At 40.5% G+C, this 24,523-nt stretch overlaps 2 protein-coding genes across 2 annotated transcripts in view; both read right to left on the bottom strand.

Moving 5' to 3' along the window:
• LOC145979329 (MKRN2 opposite strand protein) overlaps positions 1-24,523 on the bottom strand; it is a 398,221-nt gene that overhangs the window by 69,541 nt on the left and 304,157 nt on the right. The window lies entirely within an intron of this gene.
• Positions 8,470-24,200, bottom strand: LOC145979476 (E3 ubiquitin-protein ligase SIAH1B-like). Its single transcript, XM_083112392.1, has 4 exons — positions 24,155-24,200; positions 16,215-16,369; positions 11,610-11,701; positions 8,470-9,523 (listed from the first exon to the last, which is right to left on the bottom strand). The coding sequence occupies exons 2-4, from the start codon at positions 16,273-16,275 to the stop codon at positions 8,714-8,716; spliced, it is 963 nt and encodes a 320-aa protein (XP_082968518.1). The 5' UTR covers positions 16,276-16,369; positions 24,155-24,200; the 3' UTR covers positions 8,470-8,713.

The following is a 24,523-nucleotide window of genomic DNA, read 5'->3' as shown; positions in this document are numbered from 1 at the left end:
GGGAAGATGCCGCTCCAGTATGCGTGTATAGGCGTGTGCATTCACAATGCCCTCGCAGACGTGTAGTGGGCCAACCCCAGATGCCGTCATGCATCCCCATACCATCACTGACGCAGGTTTCTGTACCCTACGTGCATAACATTTTGCTTCATTCTGTTCCTCCTTCCGACAAATGACTGTTTTCCGTATTTTCCCGTACACAACATTGAAAATGGATTCGTCCGTCCACAAAACCCTGTTCCACTGCCGAAATGTCCATCCCCGGTACATTCGTGCCCACCGTAGTCGATTGCCTTTGTTCAACATGGAAAGGAAGGGTTTACGTTTCGCCTTGTACACTCGGTAACCGCATCGCTGTAGGTAACGGCGAATGATTCTGGTTGACACTTCAATGTGAAAGCGTTCTCGAGTCCACAGTCGTAATTCGGCCACAGAAACATGATTGTTGGTCTGGATATAGCGCCTAAATATCCGTAGGTCACGCACGCTCAGCAGGCGTTTTCGACCGGGGGCCTTACCTGCCTCTGTAGTACCCGTATTTTGGTGGTGTTTGATGATGCAGTGGACGGTCGACTTGGGTAAGTTCAGTTGGCGCTCTATTTCCCCGTTCAGTGAGTCCATCCCGTTGCAACTCCACCACTCTTCTCCTCACGGTGTTGTCAAAGGGTTTCCCCTGGCCATGGTGATGATGCACTGCGGTTCCTCGGTGCACAGCACGCGCTTATATACGGCGGACTCCCTTATCGTGTCCGTGACGTCATGCTTCCGTAGAATGCGCCACTATCTGTAATTTTCCGTATGGGTCTGGTGCCTGGTCGAAGTTCAATGTCACGCGTATAGTTCCCCGTTTTCGTTCTTTACGTGACCTTGGGTGCAACATGCTGGGATCACGATTCTTGCCTGCTCACACGCCTCCTCTTACATACATGCGTCACTTCTGCGGGTCACCCATTCCACCGCCTATGCCTCTGTGCATTTAATCACGTATTCCTTTCTGGTCGAACTTCATTGTCACCAAGGTTGTAGTAATAAGTCATGTGTTTTGCTGTCTCCGGTCATAGACCCCCCCCCCCTCAAAGTTGATGGTCTAGAACATTTCAAATGTGTATTTAAAGTTAAATTCATGTGGCACAATACAGAGTAAACTTTACAAGAGAAGCAGAATAATACATTAGATCCTCTTAACCAAAATTATTTGAGGGGCTCTGCCCCAACATCATTAACATTGGGGGGGGGGGGGGCTCGAGCTCCCCAAGCCCCATGGAGTCGGCGCCTATGGTTTACACTAGATAAAATGAGGTTTTTGGTTTCTTGTGGTGTGAAATAATATAATGTGACGATAATTTAAGGAGAGAAATAATTATCGAGGCAATACGGAGAATGTTCTGTATCCCTGTTATTGTTAATAGTGCGTATCCAAGGTGGAAATCAGGGGCCTCAAGCCACCCCGCTTTAGGATTTTTTTTATGTTTACACTACATAAAATTAGTATTTAGGCTTCTTGAATAATTGACACTTCAAATAATTATCGAAAAAAAACGGAGAATGTACTATAACCCTGTTATTGTTACTAGCGCGTATCCAAGGTGGGGATCAGGTGACTCGACCCCCCCCCCAGGACATTTTTCAGTTTACACTAGATAAAATTAGGTATTTGACGATAATTTAAGGAGAAATTATTATCGAGGCAAGACGAATAATGTTCTATAACCCTGTTATTGTTAATTGGGCGTATCCAAGGTGGGAATCAGGGGGCTCGAGGAAATATTTCTGTTTACATTAGATAAAATTAGGATTTTGGCTTCTTGAATAATATGACGATACTTCAAGAAGAGAAATACTTATCAAGGCAAGACGGAGAATGTTCTATAACCCTGTTGGAAATAATATTGCACGTAATTTTTTCTTGAGCTTTCAGTATTGTCGCAGCAAACTTGAGCACTATGTAGAGACTTGTCAGCATTTGGAAGATGCACCTCAAAGGTATCGCCACACGTAGAAAGATTCGTTGTATTTTTTAATCTCTGGAAGGCGTGAGAGGAAATGTTCTTGAATAAGAGGAGCCGAACTACTGGCAATATTTATAAATCGTTCATCTGCGCAACGTTCTAGAATATACTGAGGATATAAATACGCGTTAATTAGAACCATTCCTAAATAGAAATTCTTTTTCCGAAGCTTGGATCCAATGAGAAAAATGGCGTTGTCTCTGACATCATTTCCTTTTAAGCGTTCAATTCAAGGACTTGTTCATGATTTATTTGATCATGTTAAAGGTGCTTTACTTCAGTCTCTAATACGAAACGATAAAAGCTGCTGGCGAGTTGATTTTTAAAAATGTGTCCGAGATAAAGAGTGGCGTGGCCACGATATTCGGCAGGGAGAGGGGTTACGCATACTATTTTTGGTGGTCAGTCCTCATTTTGCCATTTGACGTTCTTTTTTTTTAAAGAATACTGTGTCAAATGGTGTTATGACCCCACCAACCCTCCCTTGGGCAAGTCACTGGAGATACCTAAATGAGTAAGCCTTTGATCATATTGGGAGAAGAAACATTAGATGTGTTGGGAACGGAAGGGGTTTCACTGTGCATTAATTGTTTCGCGATCCAGCTGTATTCTATAGAAGACGTCCTCTATTTCGTGCCGATATATGCAGAAGCTGTGACAGACAATTTTGAACACTTGCGAGTGCTTAGGCCTGAATATGAACAATTTGGTGGGTTTCAGCTTTTAAAAGAGCTGCAAGCATGGGAGGACAAGACGCATTAGTGGTATTAAGGCTCGAATCACAGAAATATTCGAGAACTGTCTGCGTCCAGTTCGCAGCACACAGTTTGAATCTCGATCGCGTTGTCGAGTGGATTGTCCATCCCGTGCATGTGTAACAGCTTTGTAAAAACACTTTTGGTTACATGGTACACAGATGTTTTGATGCCTGATGAGAAGAAATGGACGAACACACATACTAAGATGGTTCCGGCACACAAAGTTAATGGAAACTGATGAGTCGAGTGGTAAAAAATGTTCCGATTTCACGTTCTGATTAAAATCACAGCCTTAAACAGGTGACGATTTAGGGGTGTGTTGCTCATAATTTTTTTGCCTCCATGCTATGGCCTCTTAGTCCTAAGCCTTGTCTAACAAGAGAAAGTAAACTTTCCTTGCACCCCCGCCCCCCCGGTTTTGGAACCAAATTGCTACCACTGACCTTAAACATATAATTGTGAGGTTTTATTTACACCCCTTTAAAAAAATGGTGTTCAGCCCCCCCCCCCCCCGAAATGAATTACTGGATACGTGCCTGGTGAAAAGTACACTTTCAAACATAAATATATCCATAAATATATACCTGGTCTTCTCTGGATGGTAAAACTCATAATCAGATAGATCATATTCTCATTGATAAGAGAAGGTATACTAGTATAATTGACGTTCGTACACATAGAGGTGCTGACTGTGCCAGTGACCATTATTTAGTAATTGCTAAATTAAGAGAAAGACTCACAGTGATAAATCATAAACAAAAAAAATCTAAAAGTTATAAAATATAATACAGGAAAATTTGTTGATGAAAGAGTTAAGACAGATTACCAAATTAAACTGTCAAATAGATTTGATGTTTTGCAGGATTTAAATGATGATGAAAATATAAATGAAACAGACATAAATAAGAATTGGGAACACATACGTAATGTAATAGAATCAGCAGCAAAATAAAGTATAGGATACCATAAACCAAGAAAAAGTAAGCCATGGCTCGATAATGAATGTCATAATCTAATAGAAATAAGAAATCAGGCTAGACTTAGGTGGTTAAATAACTCTGATGATACAAATCTAAGCAATTATAATAGAGTAAAGCGAGAAGTTAACCGCACGTTTAGAAGTCAAAAAAGAGATTACTTGAAAAGCAAAATTAACGAAATTGAAACAAACAGCAAAAATAAAAATATATATATAAATCTAAAGGTGTAAATGAATTTAGAAAGGGGTGGCAACCTAAAGTAAACTTGATAAAAGATAAAGACGGTGATTTTTTAGCTTACTCAAGCGATATTCTAAATACATGGAAGAACTACTTTAATGACCATTTAAATGTTCATGTAGGAGATAAATCAGAAGTGAATGAAGTACACACAGCAGAACCTTTAGTTCCAGAACCTAACTTGACTGAAGTTAAACATGCTATTAAAAGGCTAAAGAATAACAAAGCACCTGCCATTGATTTAATACCAGCTGAGTTAATTAAATATGGTGGAAATTCGTTAATATATCAAAAATTCATAAATTAATTTGTTTAATATGGAATAAAGAAGAAATCCCTCAACAGTGGAAAGAATCCATAATTGTTCCTGTGTTTAAAAAAGGTGATAAAATGAACTGCAATAATTACCGTGGAATTTCTCTAATCTCAACAACATATAAAATATTAACTAATATTATTTTAACTAGACTAACCCCATATGCTAATGAAATTATAGGTGATTATCAATGTGGATTTAAACGTAACAGATCAACTACAGATAATATTTTTCACATCAGACAGACACTTGAAAAAAAGTGGGTATATAATCAAAATGTATGTGGCCGCGGTGGCTCAGTCGGTAACGCGTCTGACTACCATGCTAAAGGTCTCGGGTTCGATCTACGACCGGTTCAAATCCGGGAACTTTTCTAACGATGGAAGCGGCCCCGGCGCCCACCCAGCGTCGAATAACATGGGTACCTGGAGAAACCTGGGTGGTAAAGGCGGTCAGGGGCATGGTGCTGATCACATCACACCCCACTCACGACCGGATCAAGAATGTGTGGGGCGTTACCCCCACACCCCCTATACGCCTTCATGGCGTGGTGCTAAGCACAGGGGGAACACTTTACTTTTTTTATAATCAAAATGTCCATCAGCTATTCATTGATTTCAAAAAAGCATATTATTCGGTCAAAAGAGATAAATTATATAATATATTAGTCCAGTTTGGAATACCTAAGAAGCTTGTTAGTATGACAAAAGTATGCACCAGTGAAACGGAAAGTAAAATTCGTGTGGGTGTTAATGTGTCTGACAAATTTACAATTCATGATGTGTTAAAACAAGGAGATGCATTATCTCCATTGCTCTTTAATTCTGCCTTAGAAGATGCTGTTAGGAAGGTAAAAGAAACTAACGAAGGACTAAAATTAAATGGTGTGACTCAATTGCTAGCATATGCAGATGATGTAGACTTACTGGGGGATGATATAAATACAATTAAGAATAATGCTAAAATATTTTTCAAAACCGCTAAAGAGATAGGTTTGGAAGTCAACAAAGAGAAAACTAAATATATGCTTACAGGCAGAAACCAAGTGTTAGGTAATAATCAAAATCTAATTATTGATAACAACTCGTTTGAACCAGTTTCCAAATTAAAATACTTAGGAGTAATATTAACAAGTGAAAATTATATTAAAGAGGAAATAAAAAGTAGGCTTAATTCAGGAAATGCATGTTACTTCTCTCTTCATAAACTTTTGTCTTCTCGTTTAATATCTAAGAAACTAAAAGTTAAAATATACAAAACAGTAATTTTGCCTGTAGTATTATATGGGTGTGAAACTTGGTCCCTTGAAAGGGAACATAAATTGAGAGTATTTGAAAATAAGATCCTTAGGAAAATATTTGGACCTAAAAGAGGATGAGGAGACAGGTGAGTGGAGAAGGTTACATAATTTAGAACTATATAATTTGTATTCATGTCCAGATATTATTAGAATAATTAAATCAAGAAGACTTAGGTGGGCAGGCCATGTGGCACGAATGGGAGAGGAAAGAGGAGTTTACAGAATTCTTGTTGGGAAATCAGATGGTAAGAGACCTGTAGGAAGGCCAAGATGAAGATGGAGGGACAACGTTGAGATGGACCTAAAGGAAATCGGTAGGGATGGAAAAGAGTATATAGATCTTGCTCAAGATAGGGGCAGATGGAAGGCCTGTGTTGCTAAGCCATTATTGAGTGGAATAATATCACAGACTTACTATTCATATGAACAGTACAAAATACATCATAACAACTAAGAATATCATTTCGCTGGATAGTGGATACACGTATAAATACTACACGTAACACTATTTCTCGGTAGAGTTTGATTATTTTTTGCTAAAATAAGAAAATGAACCACAGCAAAAATAAAAATAAAACAATTACTATAAGATAAGTCAGCTTTCATGAGCATCTTCAACCGTGTTTAAATCAAAATATTTTGCAAGTTCCTTCTCGTTACCAATTCGATTGCGAAGGTAACACTTGATTTGCCGCGATGGAGTAAATATGCACATTTCATTGACACAAAGCTTATAAAGTTCGTAAATGGCAATTTTGAATGTTTCAACCATTGCAAGGAGGTGCTGAAGAGTATTTATTTTTAGTTCCTCTCTGTCTCATAGTAAGATTGTAGCTTTTCGTACTTCAGAAAAGCGGCACTAACTAAATAAAGTAGGCTTCAAATAAACAATACCTCCCTTGAATAGAAAATGTGTGATAAAATAATAATACTATTTTCATGACCATGATGAAATATCTTACGTTTCTTTGCTCAACGATTGGAATTCAGAACTTAGGGCTAAAAATGGGGAGGATGCGAAAAAATATTTTCACTACAAATTCACCTCATCTACGAAAAAAATTCATTGCCGCGATCCTTGCACTGGACATTTTGATTAATGAAAATAACTGCTGAAGATTATATTCTTATTTCAGAATATATTAGACCTTTGCATAAATACGAATCAGAATTGGATCAATACTTTTACATATGCTCCAAAGATTGATTCTGTTGCACGGAAACTACTGTGACGGTATTGCAGACATCATTTTCGAACCTCACAAATGATATTTAACTAACATGAAGGATTAGGACAACTATACACTATTTCCAAAAGAAATTCAATAATTTGGAGTGTAAGTTGTAGTGTAAAGCGGAAGATCTTGAGAATTAATTTTTTGAATCGTAGGAGTAGAATAGAATAACCGATTGTTTTGGTGAGGTAATAGATTGTTTGCCTACATCTTTTGACAAGATTATATATTTTTTGCTATATTTTGGACAGATTTGAGTCTGTTATCTTCAGCCCCCAGAACCCACCCCAGGCTACCTGCCTGCACCACTAACATTTAAAATTTGGGGTGTAAGGAGTACCGTTTCCAGAGGGCACTGAACTATCAATGTCACTTCCACGTAGTGTACGTACACCCTGGACTGCAATGTTGAAGACTATTCGTTTCGTCCAATTCTGTTGACTGTATGTTTCTTCGTGATTGTTTCCATCAATTTTCTCTTATCATCATTCATCCTCGTCGTTGCGATTAACCAGCAGGGGCAGTAAAGCGACGTAAAATAACCAATTTAATGAAACATTTAAAATTGGACATTTAACACTGAAAATTTTTTGAATCGTAAGAACAAAGATCAGCACATACGTTAATCGCAATTCTACACTTGAAACCAAATCCTGCGAATAGTTTGGAAATAGTATATATAAGGTATGCCCAAATGAAAAGGAGACCTTTGCTGTAGCGGCGTTGTATCTAATCGAAGAAGGTAAATATGTTTGCCGAGAGATGGTGCAGTGTTTGTCCCAGTTTGCAGGTGTAGCTGTTTCCTCAGTTGGCGAGAGTTGTTATGTGTTATTAATTCTTAAAAGCTCCCACTTTACATTACAACATTCTGCCATCTTCGTAAAGCCTATCCTTCAAAAGTGAGAGTCTGTAATCCAATTTCTTCGCGCAGAAGGCGAGCATGCTTTACAAATTCACACATGAAAAATAATATTTTTGCAAGGACTCTTAGCCTTAGCTACAAAACATGGCTTCAACTAGTAAAAACATAACAAACAAACAAATTCCTCACACACCCTCCATACAGCCCCGATATTTCCCCATGTGACTCCCATATCTTCGGCCCCTTAAAACAATCACTGAAAGGTCAACGGTTCACCTGTGACAAGGAAGTGAAGAACACCGTGGAAAACTGGATCCGTAAGCAACCCAGGAGTTCTACACTGAAGCCTGTTTTAACCTGTATGCTTACAGTCATGGGCAAGAGTGGATGCCACTAGATTGTTATTTTCCCTGTCGATAAGCCATCCACTCCCTTCCTACGCGCTGGGATCAGTGCATCCATATCAATGGCAATTACGTGTAGGTATCATGTTACATACAACGCCGCTACAGCAAAGGTCTCCTTTTCATTTGGGCATACCTTATATATACTATTTCCAAACTATTCGCAGGATTTGGTTTCAAGTGTAGAATCACCCATATTGAGCACAAGAAATACAGGCGATGATACTGGTTGTGAGTCCAGGCACAAAAGCCTCGTCGTCCTACAACATTGCAGTTACCAGGATGGAATGTTGGCTTTAGGCTACCTTCAGCGAAGGCCACCCCTTATTACAACGTTACACAAAATCTTAAAAATTGTTAATGGTTAGATTTAGATTTTATTACACATTTACTCTGATACACGCAACTTTGGTGAAATTGAACTCAAATTACAATTTAAGTGGCTAGATCACAATTGTAGTTACTTTAGCAATAGAATCGTAATCTAAACATTCTTTTCAATATTTTTTCTAAAGAAGAAAATTAACGACAAGAATCACAGTGTAGAAAATTTTGCAATTGCCAATAACTGACAGAAATTATTAATGGAATTCTGAGAGTAGGAGTGAGTCAGGCGACCTTCCTGACTTTCAGGGACATTTTGCATCTCCCGTTCTCCTCTGGGGGGCAAGTTGCACGCAGAAACATTGCCTTGGTCGTGAGGCACGATCCCTCCTCGACCACAGAGCCGACTGTCGACAGGAGAGAGGAGACGGATCCAGTGTACGAGGCTTTCCTGCGACGTTCCTCGAGAGTGCAGAACTCCACCTCAAACTCGTAGTTCTTTGCCTGAGCCCTGGAAGCTATGGTCTGCATCGTCCACATCACCGTCGTGCGCCAAGAGGAAGCGATCAGCAGGAACACACCCCACTGCTCCACTTTCAACATCTGCACGATGCAGTCGTTCCCTGGAGGCGGGATCGCAACCGTCAGCAACTCCTCGTACGCGCCATCCTTCACCTTGTCTGTCACATCGAAGAACGTCCACTTGTGCTGAGTGACCAGGTGTTCGATGATGGCGTCCTCGCTCACGGACGCTTCGCACTTTTCGACTGGGCACTTGTACGGTTGCCACTCGCATGCTTGTTCGTGTTCCTTCTTCTTCCGTTGGTCTCCTTTGAACATGCAACCTTCGACCCTGTACTTGCAGGGCAAGGGCATGGACTCCATCATGCTCTCGAGCGCGAAGTTTCGGGTTTCATGATACTTGGATGCACACAGAGGGCAGGCATTCACCATAGCTTTGCAGCCGTGGCATATGTTGTGGCCTTTTAGACACTGGTGGATCGGCGGGGTGCAGACGTCCAAGCAGGCCGGGCATTTGAGAGATTCCCATATTTTGGACCAGGCCTTACCATCATTGAAATCTGGATCGTCGGGCTGTAGTGGAAAGAAAATTAAGTCTTTAAAGAATCAAGTCATTTCAGAATGTGTTAAAAACACATTTGTGGACACGTTAGCCTCAAATGTCACACAATTTCACCAAAATGTGTGGCTGGTGGATCCAAAATGTCCACCAAGAGCATCATTCGGTTAAAGACGATCTGTATTTAGTTATTAGTAACTCTTAACTCGCAGTGAAATTATTTTCTAATATCTAACTTCTCTATTAATTCCTGATGGTCGACATTTATCATTTGGGCAAAGAATCACTTTACGCTAGGAAGATCTGATTACGAAGCAATACTCTTGTCATTAACCTGCACAGATTGCGAAGATAAATAAATAGCTTCAGTCTCATGGGGGATTTATAAAAATGGGGCCCCTAAGCCCTGCTCTATCCTTTGTTTTGGAACTTGCCGACATCATCATCATTAATATTATTATTACGGTATTATCATTATTATTAACAGTTTTGTTATCATGGTACTTTACTTCCAATAACTTCATGCTTTTATCAATAACATTTGCAAATTTTAAAATATAAAGGAAAAGTGCTCCCCTGTGGTTTGTACCACGCCATGAAGGCGTATAGGGTGTGTGGAGTTAGGGACCCACACTTTCTTGATCAGGCCGAAGGTGGAGATGATGTGATAAGCACCACGCCCCTGGTCGCCTTTACTCCCCAGAGCTTCCTCCTGGTACCCACTTTATACAACGCTGGGTGAGCGCCGGAGCCGCTTGAACAGGTTGAAAAAATCCCGCTTCTCCCCCGCCGGGGATCGAGCCCGGGTCTCTCGCATGGTAGTCAGACGCCATAACGACTGAGCTACAGCGGATTTTTTAAAATATAGATATCTGATTAAAAATTATTCATTAAACTTCTATAAATTAATACACTTAGATATATCAAGTGAACACTAACTTAGAACTATTTCCTTGTGGCTTTCATGCCATCGATCTGATGGATGAGAGACTCAAAGTCAATTCATCATATTTCTATTATCACAATATTAAGGTATTTTAATAGTTTTAGTCAATTCTGTCCCTTCAGTGTATCATTCTTTGTGCGGCCTCTAGGCCGTAGCCTAGGATAACCTAATGGCAAATTCCTCCCCGCACCTATGGTTTCTACCAACGATTTCCATTAATCCGGTATCAGGGAAAGCACAATTATTTGGTGAACACTGAATTTGCATTCTACAGTATTACATACTTTAGCTATTGCATAATAGCTATTTGTAAGAAGTTGAAAATGTCATTACTTGGTACAAATGTGTGCATTATCGCTGATGAAACGAGTGTCTGTAGTTTTTCGATTTTTTGATGTCATTGGAGAAAGAAGATATTTACTGCATTCTACTCTGTACTGCAGCGCTTTTCTTCTATACCTGTTACAAGCTGCACGTGTGAGAGAGCTTTCTCCAAGCTCACCCAAGTTAAAACTAAATTAAGAGCAACTCAGAAGCAGGATAGATTGGAAGCCCTGCTCTTGCTATTTGTGGAACAGGAGAAAGCTTACTCTATTGATGTAAATAAAGTTATTGATGAGTTTAAGAACATTGTACCTTTTGACAGACGTCTCTTGTTATAGATGACGTGTATTTTGATGTAATTGTTTGTAACATTTATGAACATTTTGTGTGTGTGTGTAATTTCTATAAAATTTGATTTTTTCTACTACATATAGTCAGAAATTTTCAACACTGTCATTTAGTGAATTTATATTCCTTTACAAACATCAGTGCAATTAAGGAGCCAAATGATTGTGTTGCAAAATATGCTATTAAAAGGTACAAGACCTCATTTTTTTCTTTGTGCACACCCAAATATAAAGTTCTAGCTACGCCTATGTCCATGATCATACATTGCAGGTCCCAAGTCCTGTTTACTTAATGTCATTATCGTCTTCTAAAATGTTTTCTTAATGTGCCATCCTTCTAGATAACATAAGCAGCTTGTTGTGAGGGTTAAATTAAAATATTAAATTAAATTCATTTAATATCATTTGAATCGTACTACTGTACAAGTTTTTCCAGAATTATTTTTACATTTTTAGTTTTTATAGTTTATGATAAAAATCTACCTTCACTAGCATGCCACCGAGAGCAGGTTTAGGATCTTCTTCGTTGGCTTGGGCCCGGAGTCTCTTCTCGGGGTTGTTGCTCTCTGCGTCATCTGCGGGGGGAAAAAAGCTCAAGTTCATGAAAATGCAAGATAAAACGTATAGTTATACACCTATGAGCCATTACATTATGACCAGCCCGACCCGGAAGCATTAAGCGCGCCTAGAGTCCGGAGAGTAACACGTGGCAGCATGGTATATATTGGGCAGGTCTACAGGCTCGCTGTTAGTAGTGTCTCCAGCGTCAGAAAGGGAAAAACGGTCGATCTTCTCCCAGTTTGATAGACGTCAAATTGTGATGGCACGGCACCTTGGTACCAGCATCTCTGAAATGGCACGGCACCTTGGTACCAGCATGTCTGATACGGCGCGGCTTGTTGGCTACCCTCGTGCCGCTGTTGTGAGCTCGTACCGAAAGTGCTGCAACGATGGGCAAACAACGTCACGTCATCCAGCCGTGGTCGTTGATGCCAGAGGCCAGCGGAGGCTGTCGCGCATTGTTCGGAGCGACCGCAGGGCGACAGTGTGAGAAATCACCCAAAGGTACAACAGTGATAACTAGGACAATGTTTCACAGCACACGGTTCATCGAACTCTCCTGCGCATGGGACTGCGGACATAATGTGAAAAACTGGACAAGATGAGTGCAAAATGTACACATTATAATATAAAACAGTGGCGTAGCATGGACATTTCGGGTGGGAACGCCAAGTCCGAAGGAAGGGTCGGCCCTTCTTTGCTTAATAATTTAGTTATGGAATTAGTCGCCACAGGTATTGTTTATTTGCCTGAAGTCAGCTGGGTTTTCAATAAAACATCATACATGCATGTTTTAGCTAGAAAATTAGATGCCTCACTATGCCACAAATGTTTTGAACTCTGGTGTTTTATACCTTTTTTTATACCTTTCTGTATGACGCAAGTCATTAAAAACCTACCTAAATCATAAGCGCCTCTGCACAACAGTAGACGTCATTGTTGTAGATGATCCAACTACTGATTGATTTGGTTTATATTATTTCGCTTTTCTATGAGTGATGATATTGATGAAGGGACACTGACAAAGAACACCCGTGCTCACGCCGGGATTCGAACCAGTGACCTCTGTCGTCTTGGCGCACTGTGAAAAGCAGAGTGGATGATCCAAATATCGTACACTCTACTGACGTAACAGTGCCGATTAGTAATTCAGACCAGTGTTTATTACATCTTGAGAATGCTGATAAACATTTTTAAATAATTTTGTCCAGAGTCCATTCGATGTTAAGAGTTTTCAAATGAATGCTAAACATTTCCATTGACACAATATTAAGCAGTTAGATAATAACGAAAAAATACAATAAAAAAATTAATAGTTTTGCGGGTTAAGTGGTAGAGCAGCCACAGGCTGAATTTCTACCACGAGGACTTCACCAACTTACTTGAAAAAAACTGTGTTGATCTTTTAGTTTCTAATGTACATTCGCTGTTCGTGCGATAAATCATACAATGCAGTGGCCATTAAGAAGAGTATATTTGAGATTGGTAAAGTTACGTCAGTCAATATTGCGTATTGTAGCATCACATAGCACGAGTTGCATGAGAGCGAAGAGCGAAGAACCGTGTAGGAATTATACCGCTGTCGTCTGCTTCAGAAGGCAGGAAGGGTCACATGAACCAATCACGGTAGACCTCTCTGCTCCGTACGCTGGCGTAAGAGAGAGCATTTACGCGCGTGCTGTAGAAATCGAAGCTTTCCCTCCAGAAAGGCAGCAAGGAATATAGAGTTCTGTACGCCGAACCTGCTCGGCGTCCGGCCGGAAAAGGCATTGAAAAGAGATGCTAGAACGAGTGTTGAGAGTGGAGCGTTGCAAGCGGATTGCGAAAAATAGCTATTATAATGCCATGAAGGTCAAACATATATGAAATTAGTCACGTTTTACTTTATAATCACAGCATTTAAGCATTTTTGAAATTTTAAATCTGGGAACGCCGGGCGTACGGGCGTACTAAAACGCTACGCCACTGATATAAAAACGGTTTCTTCATAAATACTTATGTTTGAAAACTAACTGAAAATAAATAAACACTGTGTAACCTAAATAATTTGCACAAAATGTGGTGATATCCACTGCAATCTAACCAGTCCTTTAGAATTTGCCAATGAATCGATCTTCTCCAGTACATTTTCTAAAAGTTTACACATGTGTGATTATAGTTCACCTTATAAATCAACATAGGTTTCAAAGTTTGTAGCGGGACCCTGTGGTCGAGTGGTTAGCACATCGCGCTGCGACGCTAAGGGTCCCGGGTTCGAATCCCGCTCGGGCTTGGTTGTTTGTGAATGTCCATTCATCAATTTTCTCATTTCATCACTCATCCCCATCTTCGCAAATTAGCCAATAGGCACAAAACGCGAAGTAAGATAAACTAAAATCAATCAATCAAAGTTTGTACTGAAAGAGCGCTCTCGTCACTTGTCCACAAAACATTCATCTGCGAAAGCAGTTATTCGAGAACACCAGTTCCAGGAAAAGAGAGAAGCAGCTATGCGACAGTTCATAGTAATAGTAGAGAAACTGAATTTTTGCAATAATTCTGTGCCGAAAAGTCATTCTCACTAAAAGGGGTGTAAGGGGTACCTTCCACGTAGGCGCCCAAAAGTCAACCTCACTTCCACGTAGTGCACCCTGGACTAAAGACTAACGAGGCTCTGGCGACTGGCAGTATGGCCAGTATAATTTTGTGTGTGTTGTCCTGTTTTTGTCCTTGTGTGTGCTGAGTGCCCGTATACAGCCTCAGCTTTTAACGGAAGTCAGAACATTTTAAGATTTTTAATTATGCAACGTTCGAGTTGTTCTTTGTAATGGTAAGGGGCTGGCCCCCGTATAATGTGACGGGATCAAAATAGCCTAAGTGCTGACGCTCCCAAAATTTTAAAATCAAAATCAAATCATTCTCACTAAAAGGGACATTTTAGCATCCCGTTTTACGTTATAGAAAAACAAAAAAAAACGAGACGGAGGCTCTGTCCGAAAGGTACAAAGTACATACTTGAAGTAATGTCTTGGCGGAAGTGACGTCACCTAGTACAGTTCGAAAGCGCCAAGAACAGAAGTACACAAGTACGCAGCTCGCAGCACATATGGTTGGTGACTAGGTCACGTGATATCCACACTCATTGTTCATTTGTTTATAATCGCGGAGATAGAAAGCCAGCAACACGGGTGAAATATACGTTATGTGTCAGCAAGTTGATGGTTAAAGTGCTTCTAATGTGTGGAAATGTATGTGTAAGAACGTTTGAAAATGCTATGTGATATCTATGGTGAAAAACAAGTGTTTAAAACGCGAAGAAAACAACTTGTCCTCAGTTTCATGTACTGGTCGCATTTGGCGCTGCAGTCGAAGTGCAATTCGAAAGACTCACTTCCAGTCCACGACCGCACTGCAAGAGCATATTCGGAGAATACTCGCTTGAAGTGTGGTCTTGGACCTTTTCGGACACGGCCAAAGGTAACAATGGAGAAGCACGAAGTTCTTAAAGAGATTTATTATCGAATAAACACATTACAAGTACTGATAAAATAGGGTTTTCCCGATGGTAACACGTCGCCTTGTAATAAAGGGGTCTCGAGTTGGATACGCGGTGGAAGCACATAGTGTTTCTTATCCAGCTTTAAACCCCAGCCACGATTAGCCTATCTGTGGACTTAAACCTTGATTTTTCTGTACTGACAAGGCATAGCAATTTTCATTTCTATCCGAGTATTTATTTTTTAATTCTACACTGAAAATGCAAGCCAATTTATTCATACAAATATATATATATATATATATATATTCTATATTTACTATTTATGGACGAGGACATAACCAGCAAGGAAAGTGGCTCACTTTGTGAGTGTTCCCTCATCATTTCATCATATCATTGCGTACTCATCCTCATCGTCGCAATTAGCCAAATGTGGCTGAAAATTACGTAAATTAACCTAACTCAATCAATCCAACAGGATCTTTGGCCCTTCTTTTTTTTAAGATCTGCCCCCCCCCCCCTCCTCCCTAAAAAAAACATTCCACATACGGCCCTGCGAAGTTCACTCACTGGGATCCAGGTTCGATTTCCGACAGTCCAGAAATAGGTTCATATTCCATTTTAAACTGTAGGTTCAGTCCCGATTAGCCTATCTTGATAATGTGATTTTACACACTTCGTTTGTTGGTTTTGTGGAAATAGTTGCCCTGTCTACAAGCTGTTTTGCGGGAGGGATCCTAATTTCCATTGTTCCTGGTTTTTCCTTCCTTTTTTCCAATGTGTGGCTAATCCGGCAAAATAGAAAAGTCTTGATAAAAAGAACTCTCCCTCCCAACGAATTGAATTGTTGTTTTAAGTCCACTTTATGCACAGAGAGGCTAATCGGGACTGGACCTGCAGTTTAAAGTGGGATCCGAATGTGCCTCCACCGGGTATCGAACCCGGAACACCTTGATTACAAGGCGATGACGCTACTACCGCGCCATCGGGGAGGCCCCTGAATTTCACTGCACGACACTGATAAAAAAGTAACTTCACCGGTTTACACTCACCTTGGTTCACAGCCTGGTTGTTGTCGTTGTCCATAGCATCGTACAGGCGCTTCTCAGCCATATTTCTCAACCAGGGCTACAATACGCCAAATTCCCTTGAAATTTAAAAACAGAATGCTTTGATCAGTAGAACCAGAGGTCGCCCGCAGGAATTTCTACCAGGGAGAAGAGTCATACAATTTTATTATTATTATTATCATCATTATTATTATTATGTCACCAAAACCGACATACCATTTTGTTTTTTACTCTTAACTCGGAGTAGGGAAGGCATTTTCCGATGTGGAATACATCAATGTGTACATGAATTCCATGCCCAAGTATAAGCTGTGTAACACGATCTGTTACAACATTTTGTTTCACAAAATAGTCACAAAAGGTACAATTATATCATCTGAGGAAATGCGTTCCTAATCCGACAGTCACAAAAGGTACAATTATATCATCTGAGGAAATGCGTTCCTAATCCGACAGACCTGTTTAAATAAGGGATTAAATTACAAAGCAACACAAACAAATACAGGGCGATTGGAAATTCCCCTTACAAACTCCTAGGGCTAGTAGAGGGGACTGAGTACACAATATGTAGAATAGGAACTCATGTCCGGAAACGTACAGACGGAATCAAATGAAATGTACTTCACTTTTCCTACCAACTCAGAAGCGAGTTGGAAACTCTTCATTGCTCCTGTATAGATAAGAAAGTGGGGGAGGGTAGTAGCAGACAAGGCCAGCACGCAAACTTGTTTCCGGCAAGCTTTCTGTTGGAGTCTTGGCAGTTTATGGAAGGATTTTGTGTTCCTACCAACCCCCCTCCCCCGCTCCCCGCCTGTCTCTGCCCCCCCTCTCTCTCTCTCTCTCTCTCTCTCTCTCTCTCTCTCTCTCCCTCCCTCCCTCCATCCGTGAATGCCAGGTCCTACCCACCGACTGCCGGCCTCACATCCACCTGCTGAGGTGGGAATTATGGGGTGACTTGTGGTCAGCAAGACAAGCCTTCAGTCGTTGTAGGTTTCCGTGACCGAGTCACGCTACTCATTTTTAGCTCCCCACGACTGTGGATGACCAGCGGTTCCATACACAGGCCGAAATCTCAGTACCAGGTGTTCCGGGTTCGAATCCCGACCTGGGCATGGATGTTTGTGAGTGTCCATTTATCAATTTCATCATATCATCACTCATCCCCATCTTCGCAAATAAGCCAAAAGTAGCACAAAAAGCTAAGTAAAATAAAAGCAAATTAATCAATGAAGTGTTAGGGCAGAACCATATATCACACAATACAGGTGAAAGTGTTGTTGGTTGACGTGAATTGTTAATATGCCTAAACTATTAAAATACTCTAATATCAGGTTTTCTGTTGATATTATTATTTCAATTTTGAGGGCCTCCATGACTGAGTGCTTTGCATACTGCTCTATGAAACTGGAGACCCTATGTTCTATTGATTGATTGATTTGCTTTATTTTAATTCGCTTCTTGTGTTACTTTTGGCTAAACGCGACGATGAGGATGGCCTATGAAATGATGAAGTTAATGAAGGGACATTCACAATGAACACCGAATGAACATAATGCCAAGGCCGGTGATTAAGCAAGCTGTGCTAACCACTCTACCACGGAGGCCGGCATCCTTTTACTTAGGAGAAATCGTTCTTTGACTTGACATCGATCTAAGAACAGTTAATATTCGTCACGTCGGAGTTATAATATTTTAAATTTCGAACAATCAATTGAGATTTATTCTTAACCATCATTTTGCCTACATCAAAACTTCCACACAATAAGATCAATTACACTAAGGACAACAGCGTTAGAGTCTATGATTTAAGGAATGATTAAGCACACGATGATGATGGAAAATAATTCACATGATTATAATGATGCATAACATCAGTGAAACATTAATTTTCGGTCATGAAGAAAAATTGAAAAACGCAGGGACACAATAACAGATTTATTTATTTATTTTATTTCGCTTTTCTTCCACTTTTGGGTAATAAAAGGTGTGTTAAGATGAAATTTGTGAAAGGACAACTACAAACGTAGATGGATAGGACACAGTCCAAACCCCACAGACCATTATACGGGCTTTATGTCTAGACGGCAGATCCTCGTTAGTGTGCAAAATGCACTCCATGGTCACAATGACGTAAGCATTCGTAGAATTGATTTGTATATCCTTCCTTCTTTTTTTTCGAAAAACCCGAGCTATACTATTTCGCATTAATCTATGTGATATGCTCATTACTTCTCAAGGAACACTCGCGGCCTTCAACTAGTTTTATCCTTAAACAAAATTGCAGGTTAGGATGTTAACAGATACTTCCAAGACAATATCCAAAATATACTGTCAGATACGCAGAATGTATTTTTTTTTATTTTCTCGTTTCTACTAGCCGGCCCCTGTGGCGGAGTGGTTAGCATATCGCGCTACGACGCTAAGGGTCCCGGGTTCGAATCCTGGCCTGGGCATGGATGTTTCTGAGTGTCCATTCATCAATTTCATCATATCATCCTTCATTCCCATCTTCGCAAATTAGCCAAGAGTGGCACAAAAAGCGAAATAAAATAAAGAATCAAATCAAAATCGTTTCTACTACATCCCTGGGGAGTAAAGTCGGCTGGAGCATGGTGCTGATCATATGACCTCCAAAATGGCCGGATTCGAGAATATACGGCTCCCTACTGCCACATCCCCTAAATGTTCCTTCATGGCACGGTTCTATACGCACGACCAAAATTACTTTACCTATACTACTACTAACTACTTATGCCAGGATTTTTTGTATTTTTTATCCTTCATTATGTCTCCATTGCTAACCTGGTTCATTCCCAGTCGGGCCAGCAATTAGTCATTGCAATATAAATAAGTCAAACTTAAAATGAAACAGGTGTCGTGCACGAGCACACACACTCAAACACAAGGAGAGAGAGAGACAGAGAGGCGGAGAGACGGGTGGTAGGAACACAAAATCCTTCCACAAACTGCCAAGACTCCAACAGAAAGCTTTCCGGAAACAAGTTTGCGTGATGGCCTTGTCTCCTACTGCCCTCCCCCACTTTCTTATCTATGCAGGAGCAATGAAGAGTTTCCAACTCGCTTCTGAGTTGGTAGGAGAACGGAAGTATATTTCATTTGATCCCGTCTGTACCGTTTCCGTGCTACAAACATGACAATATGTCGGATGTGCCTGTGTAGGTATGCAACCGGGTAGGCAGTACATGACGTCAGAAGATCACCTGATGACCTAAAGTGTGCAACGTGCCACCACTCGTAACTCCAGGGTATGGAGATCCGAATTGGCAACACAGCGCTCCTTGCTCCGGCTGGTCAGTTGGGAGCACCAGTTCTCACCCAGGGATCGGGATTAAGACGATCCACCCTTCCTCCAGGAAGGAAACCACCGAATTTCGACACGTGACAGTAAATAAAATTCCAAATACTTTATAATTAAAATGTCCAAAATCTTTAATCACGAATCGCGCGCGTACGTACTGATTCGCACAAGTTAAAAGTTATAATCTGTTGGGTCATGCACGCTCGAAGGCAGTGATAAGCAATTTATTTAACACGAGAGTCCGCGCGCCGCCTTCACAGCTAATAGCAAGACCTCAACTGCCTACCTCAAGCGCGAGGCGCAGCATAACAGATTGTTCTAACTTACAATACAAACTCATAACATAAAACAACACAAGAAAAACTGATAATTTATATAACACTTCAATGTTAATTAGCGATAGTAAGCTCAAGTTCAGGTTGGCAATAATTAAAAATGCCAACGTGGAAGTTTTTACATCGCCAAGAACACGAAGCGTGGTTCCCCCCACTCTTAACATAAACAGCCAATAGGAAAACGATATTTTATTGAAAACGAGGGAGAAATACTTTGCTATAATATTACAATGTTAAACTATATAGAAATAACTAAACTGATTTTATCAAATAAATCATATTTGCCCTTGCACATAAAAATGATTAAATAAAGATTTAGTTTATAACGAAGACAAATTACTTCAATCTTGTACATTGTTGAACAAAAATAGATATTAAGAAGAAATGTATTTAACTTGTGCTTAAACAATAAAATCTGCTTGAAAGATAGAAATAATCCTAGCCATTTTGGATTTGAAAAACAATGAAAACGTTGCATATATTATTTGGGATAATTATTAGCCTATAAATTCTGAATAAATATTGCAAAAATACGCGAATAATATAAGATAAAATGTAAATATATACATGAATTATGAAAACAATTAAGTATAAATAATTTAATCCAAGTTCTTAACTTGAAAGTATGCGAATAAGATAAATGCCAATATACAACTGAAATCTGCCTAACATGGCGGTCGTTACAAGTGGAATCATTTATTACAACCATGTCAAATGAGGTGTTGCGTAAGATACAGAAGTGAATGACGTGTGACTCAGTCCATAATACAAACAAATTTATTTGGCAACAATGCCAAGGGAGCAGATAAAAACGTACTATTCATTGATCACAATAACACCTGTGTCGACAGTGGAACGCAACAATTTGTTTCTGTCTTCTGCACTGGATGTGTTGCATACGGCACTGCTAAACTACAACAGTGGCTTGATATGACGACCACCAACGTCGTTACACAAATTGTACCGACGAATCATGTTCCGGTACACTCGCTCCATCACAACTGGTGTCCCGTCAATCTCTTGTGCAGCGACCATAATTCGTGCCAGCAGTTCGTCCTCCGTCTCTACAGGAGTCTTGTACACCGTACTCTTCATACGAATCCACAAGAAATAATCCAATGGCGTTAAATCCGGCGAACGTGGAGGCCACGCGGTTGGACCACTTCGGTCTATTCATCTTTGCCCGAATCTTCGGTTAAGATGTCTCCGAACGTCACGTGCAAAGTGAGGCAGTGCGCCATCGTGCTGAAACCACAGAACCTGACGGACGTTCAATGGCACAGCATCCACGAACAGGGCCTGTAGGAAGTTCAAGTACGCGGCACCCGTTACCCTGGCTGGAAGAAGGTACGGCCCGATCACATCACCGTCCAGAATACCTGCTAACACATTGATAGCAAATCTGTGCTGTAATACCCGGACATGCGTCGCATGAGGGTTTTCGTCTGCCAAGACATGGCTGTTTTGAGAACTAAGAACACACTCCCTAGTGAATTTCCATTCATCTGTGAACAGAACTCGACGTGGAAACTGGGTCTCGTCGATGCAGCGGTGCAGAAACCACGTGCAGAAGTTAACACGTGGTACACAATCGGCTGGTCTCAAAGCCTGTACCCTTTGGTGGTGGTAAGGATGTAGTTGTTGCTCATGCAGAACCTCCCACACGATGCTGAGAGAAACACCCATTGCACGCGCAATTGTTCGCGTACTTGTTGCCGGGTCCTGTTCAACGTGGTGCAGTACAACCTCTTCCAATTCGAGCGTGCGGCGTCTCTTTGGAGCACCACAGTCCTTCCTGTCTGCGGTGAAGGTACCTCGTTCACGTAGCCGTTGCGTAATGCTGGCGAAAATGGTATGCGATGGAGTCGCACGTTGTGGATAACGCTCTTGACACAGCCGACGAGCTGCTCTTCCATTCCCTTCCGCTGCGCCATACACAAGGATCATATCCGTGTATTCTGCAAACACGTGAATGGGGCTCCAGGCAGGATACCGCGGCGGGGTAGACGTCACGTGCCATCAGGTGATCTTCCGACGTCATGTATGCCTACCCGGTTGTACCAACACAGGCACATCCGACAAATTGTCATGGCGTTTCCGGACATGGGTTCCTATTCCAAATATTGTCTACTCAGTCCCCTCTACTAGCCCTAGGAGTTTGTAAGGGGGATTCCCGAGCACCCTGTATTTGTAAATGGTTTCTATTAGAGAATAAAGCAATTCATCATGAAACAAATGCAATTTGTTTGGACTGTTGAGCCCTCAATGGCATGTCATTTACAGAAGACACAGACGTATAGGTCATGTTCTGCACCTGCACGTTGAACATGAGTCCAAAGATTGCACTTGATACACATTATTCATTCTTCACCACTGGCATCTTGAATAAAGTCCTTCGCCGAAATACATTCAGCATCTAGGATATCTTCATCACGCGCAACGGTTTAGGGAACTCAATTATTGACGTATGTCGGTTTAGGGAACGACGCCATCGACAACAATAACCTCAAACATTTACAAACACCATATCTTCACAACTGAAAGAAATGCATGTTCGGAATCGTTATTCTATCTAGAATGACCTGATAAAACTAAAACTTTACTCATCCATCCAGTATGAATAATATAGTGTTATGCACAGACAAACAAAAATATTGAAATCACCCAAAAACAAAAATCTCTACCTACTAAAAGAAAACCGCCAGAAGCGCTCGTTTCACTGGTCGCACATTATCTTGGAAGTCTAAAGAATAGATTTACCCTGTTACCGCAAAGTGCCAGGACTTTCGGCTGTGAAATAGTGGTGTGTTTAGGAGCCCTATGTCAGTTATGGTGACTTTCATCTTCTTCTTCTTTTACAACTACTACTACTCCTTCTGCTGCTGTTTCTTTTCAAAATTACATGTAATTTCCATATTCAGTATAGGCTATCTATATAGCCTACAGATAATCAATGTAAATTAGACTAAGTTTAAATGTAACCTTGCTTTAAAATAGTAATAGTTGCTGTAATTTACGGTCTTTAAGTCACAGAAAACAATCTTTTTATATATAAAATATCGCTACAATTTCATTATTCGAATTACATTATCTGTCTTCAGAAATCCCTGCGGGCGCTCTTGGTAGAGTCGAATTACTTTCGGAACATCTCCAGCGGACTACGCGAGTCTGTCTAGCGAGCCTAGTGGGCGTGTAGATCCTGAGTAGGAGGCTTAGCGATAGGTTCTGTGTTGAGATGACGTCAGCGGCTCGCTTCGTCGATTGGCTGGTTCGAGAGTTATGACTCGTTCCGAAGCTTCAAACGCATAACAGCCAAAGATGTTACGGAAATAATCTACCTCTAGTATCGTATTGGCCCTAAAATGAGCCCCACTTTTTATCCAAATTTCATCCGTGAAAATTTAAGGTGCGATCTTGGCTCTTACCAAGTGAATAGTGAAGTCAGTCTTAGTAATAACAACGTTGATGATAGGGTGTAGGGCAGTGCGAGGTAAAAAGTGGCAAAAGATGGTAGTTCAACTGCCCCCCCCCCCCCAATCGCGGCCACGGATTCTTTGTCATCTTTTGTTTACTTTTCATCGAATGTTAGCGCTATAGTGAATTTAGTGTTTCATATGAAATAATGTTTTCACTTCATGATTTCATATTTTAATGAAGCGAATAGTGCATTTCAACTATACTGCTGGACAAAAAAAAACCGGACACTTGCATTTTTTGTGATAACGCAATGGGTCGATAAAAGCTCTGGTACAAGGGCTAACTAAATGTTGCAGAAACTGAATTAAGTACGAATGCATAAACAAAGTCCGAGCCTATGAATGGTGCATATGGTACTACATGATCTGCCGAACATTCTGTAATATACCTGCGAGCTGTTATTGCAATTCAGATGTCAAATATTAAAGTGTCCGGTTTTCATTGTCCAGCAGTATATTTTTGATTGAAATATTTGTTGAACACGAGTTTTTTTGTGTAGCACAGGAAAAAATGGAAAGAAAATGCAAAATATATATGTTTAAAATCATCTAAGTAAAGGAATTCACAAGATAGAATTTAATGATACAAAGCTTGATAATGACTTCTAGTTTCAACATATATGGACCTCCCCGTTAGTGGTAACGTCGTCGCCTTGTAATCAAAAGGTCCCGGTTCGATGCCACATTAAACTGTAGGTCCAGTCCCGATTAGCCTATCTATGCATAAAGTGAACTTAAAACAAAACTGAAGCTCAGAAAAACTTAAACAAAGTAGGCATATATATGTCTTACCTTAATGTCTGACTGACGGCAGTTCCGAAGATCTTTTAGAATGCTTCCATGACGATCGACAACAATGAGCTGCAATTGTATCGATATTGTTGTTTCATAATTTTACCATTGTTATAATTTGCTTATAGCCTATCTTTCTATTTTATATCTGTTAAGAATTGTTCTGTAGGATTCTGTAGGACTCTCTATATAAATACTTACGACATGCACAGGTACCATTTCCGATATCCTTATCTACACTGTTCCGTCAATCGCAAAACAGTATGCAAAGAGCCAACTAGCGCCATCTCTTGGCGTTTAGAATTACTAAAAACAATAGAACGTCGTCGAAAAAAAAAACAGAAACGGATTGCGTTGCATAAGTTCGTT

Source organism: Lepisma saccharinum, chromosome 26 (genome assembly GCF_977018435.1).
Source record: "Lepisma saccharinum chromosome 26, izLepSacc3.1, whole genome shotgun sequence".
In the NCBI taxonomy this organism is placed as follows: Eukaryota; Metazoa; Arthropoda; class Insecta; order Zygentoma; family Lepismatidae; genus Lepisma; species Lepisma saccharinum.
The sequence above is the reverse complement of the archived record's forward strand: the minus strand, read 5'-3'. Positions and strand labels throughout refer to the sequence as shown.

Excerpts from the sequence above, each read along its gene's own strand:
- LOC145979476 (XM_083112392.1), bottom strand. The coding sequence starts at position 16,275 with ATGGCTGAGAAGCGCCTGTACGATGCTATGGACAACGACAACAACCAG. Across the intron at positions 11,702-16,214 it reads CAACCAGGCTGTGAACCAAG|ATGACGCAGAGAGCAACAAC; the intron begins GTGAGTGTAAAC and ends TTCCCCCCGCAG. Across the intron at positions 9,524-11,609 it reads TCGGTGGCATGCTAGTGAAG|CCCGACGATCCAGATTTCAA; the intron begins GTAGATTTTTAT and ends TTTCCACTACAG.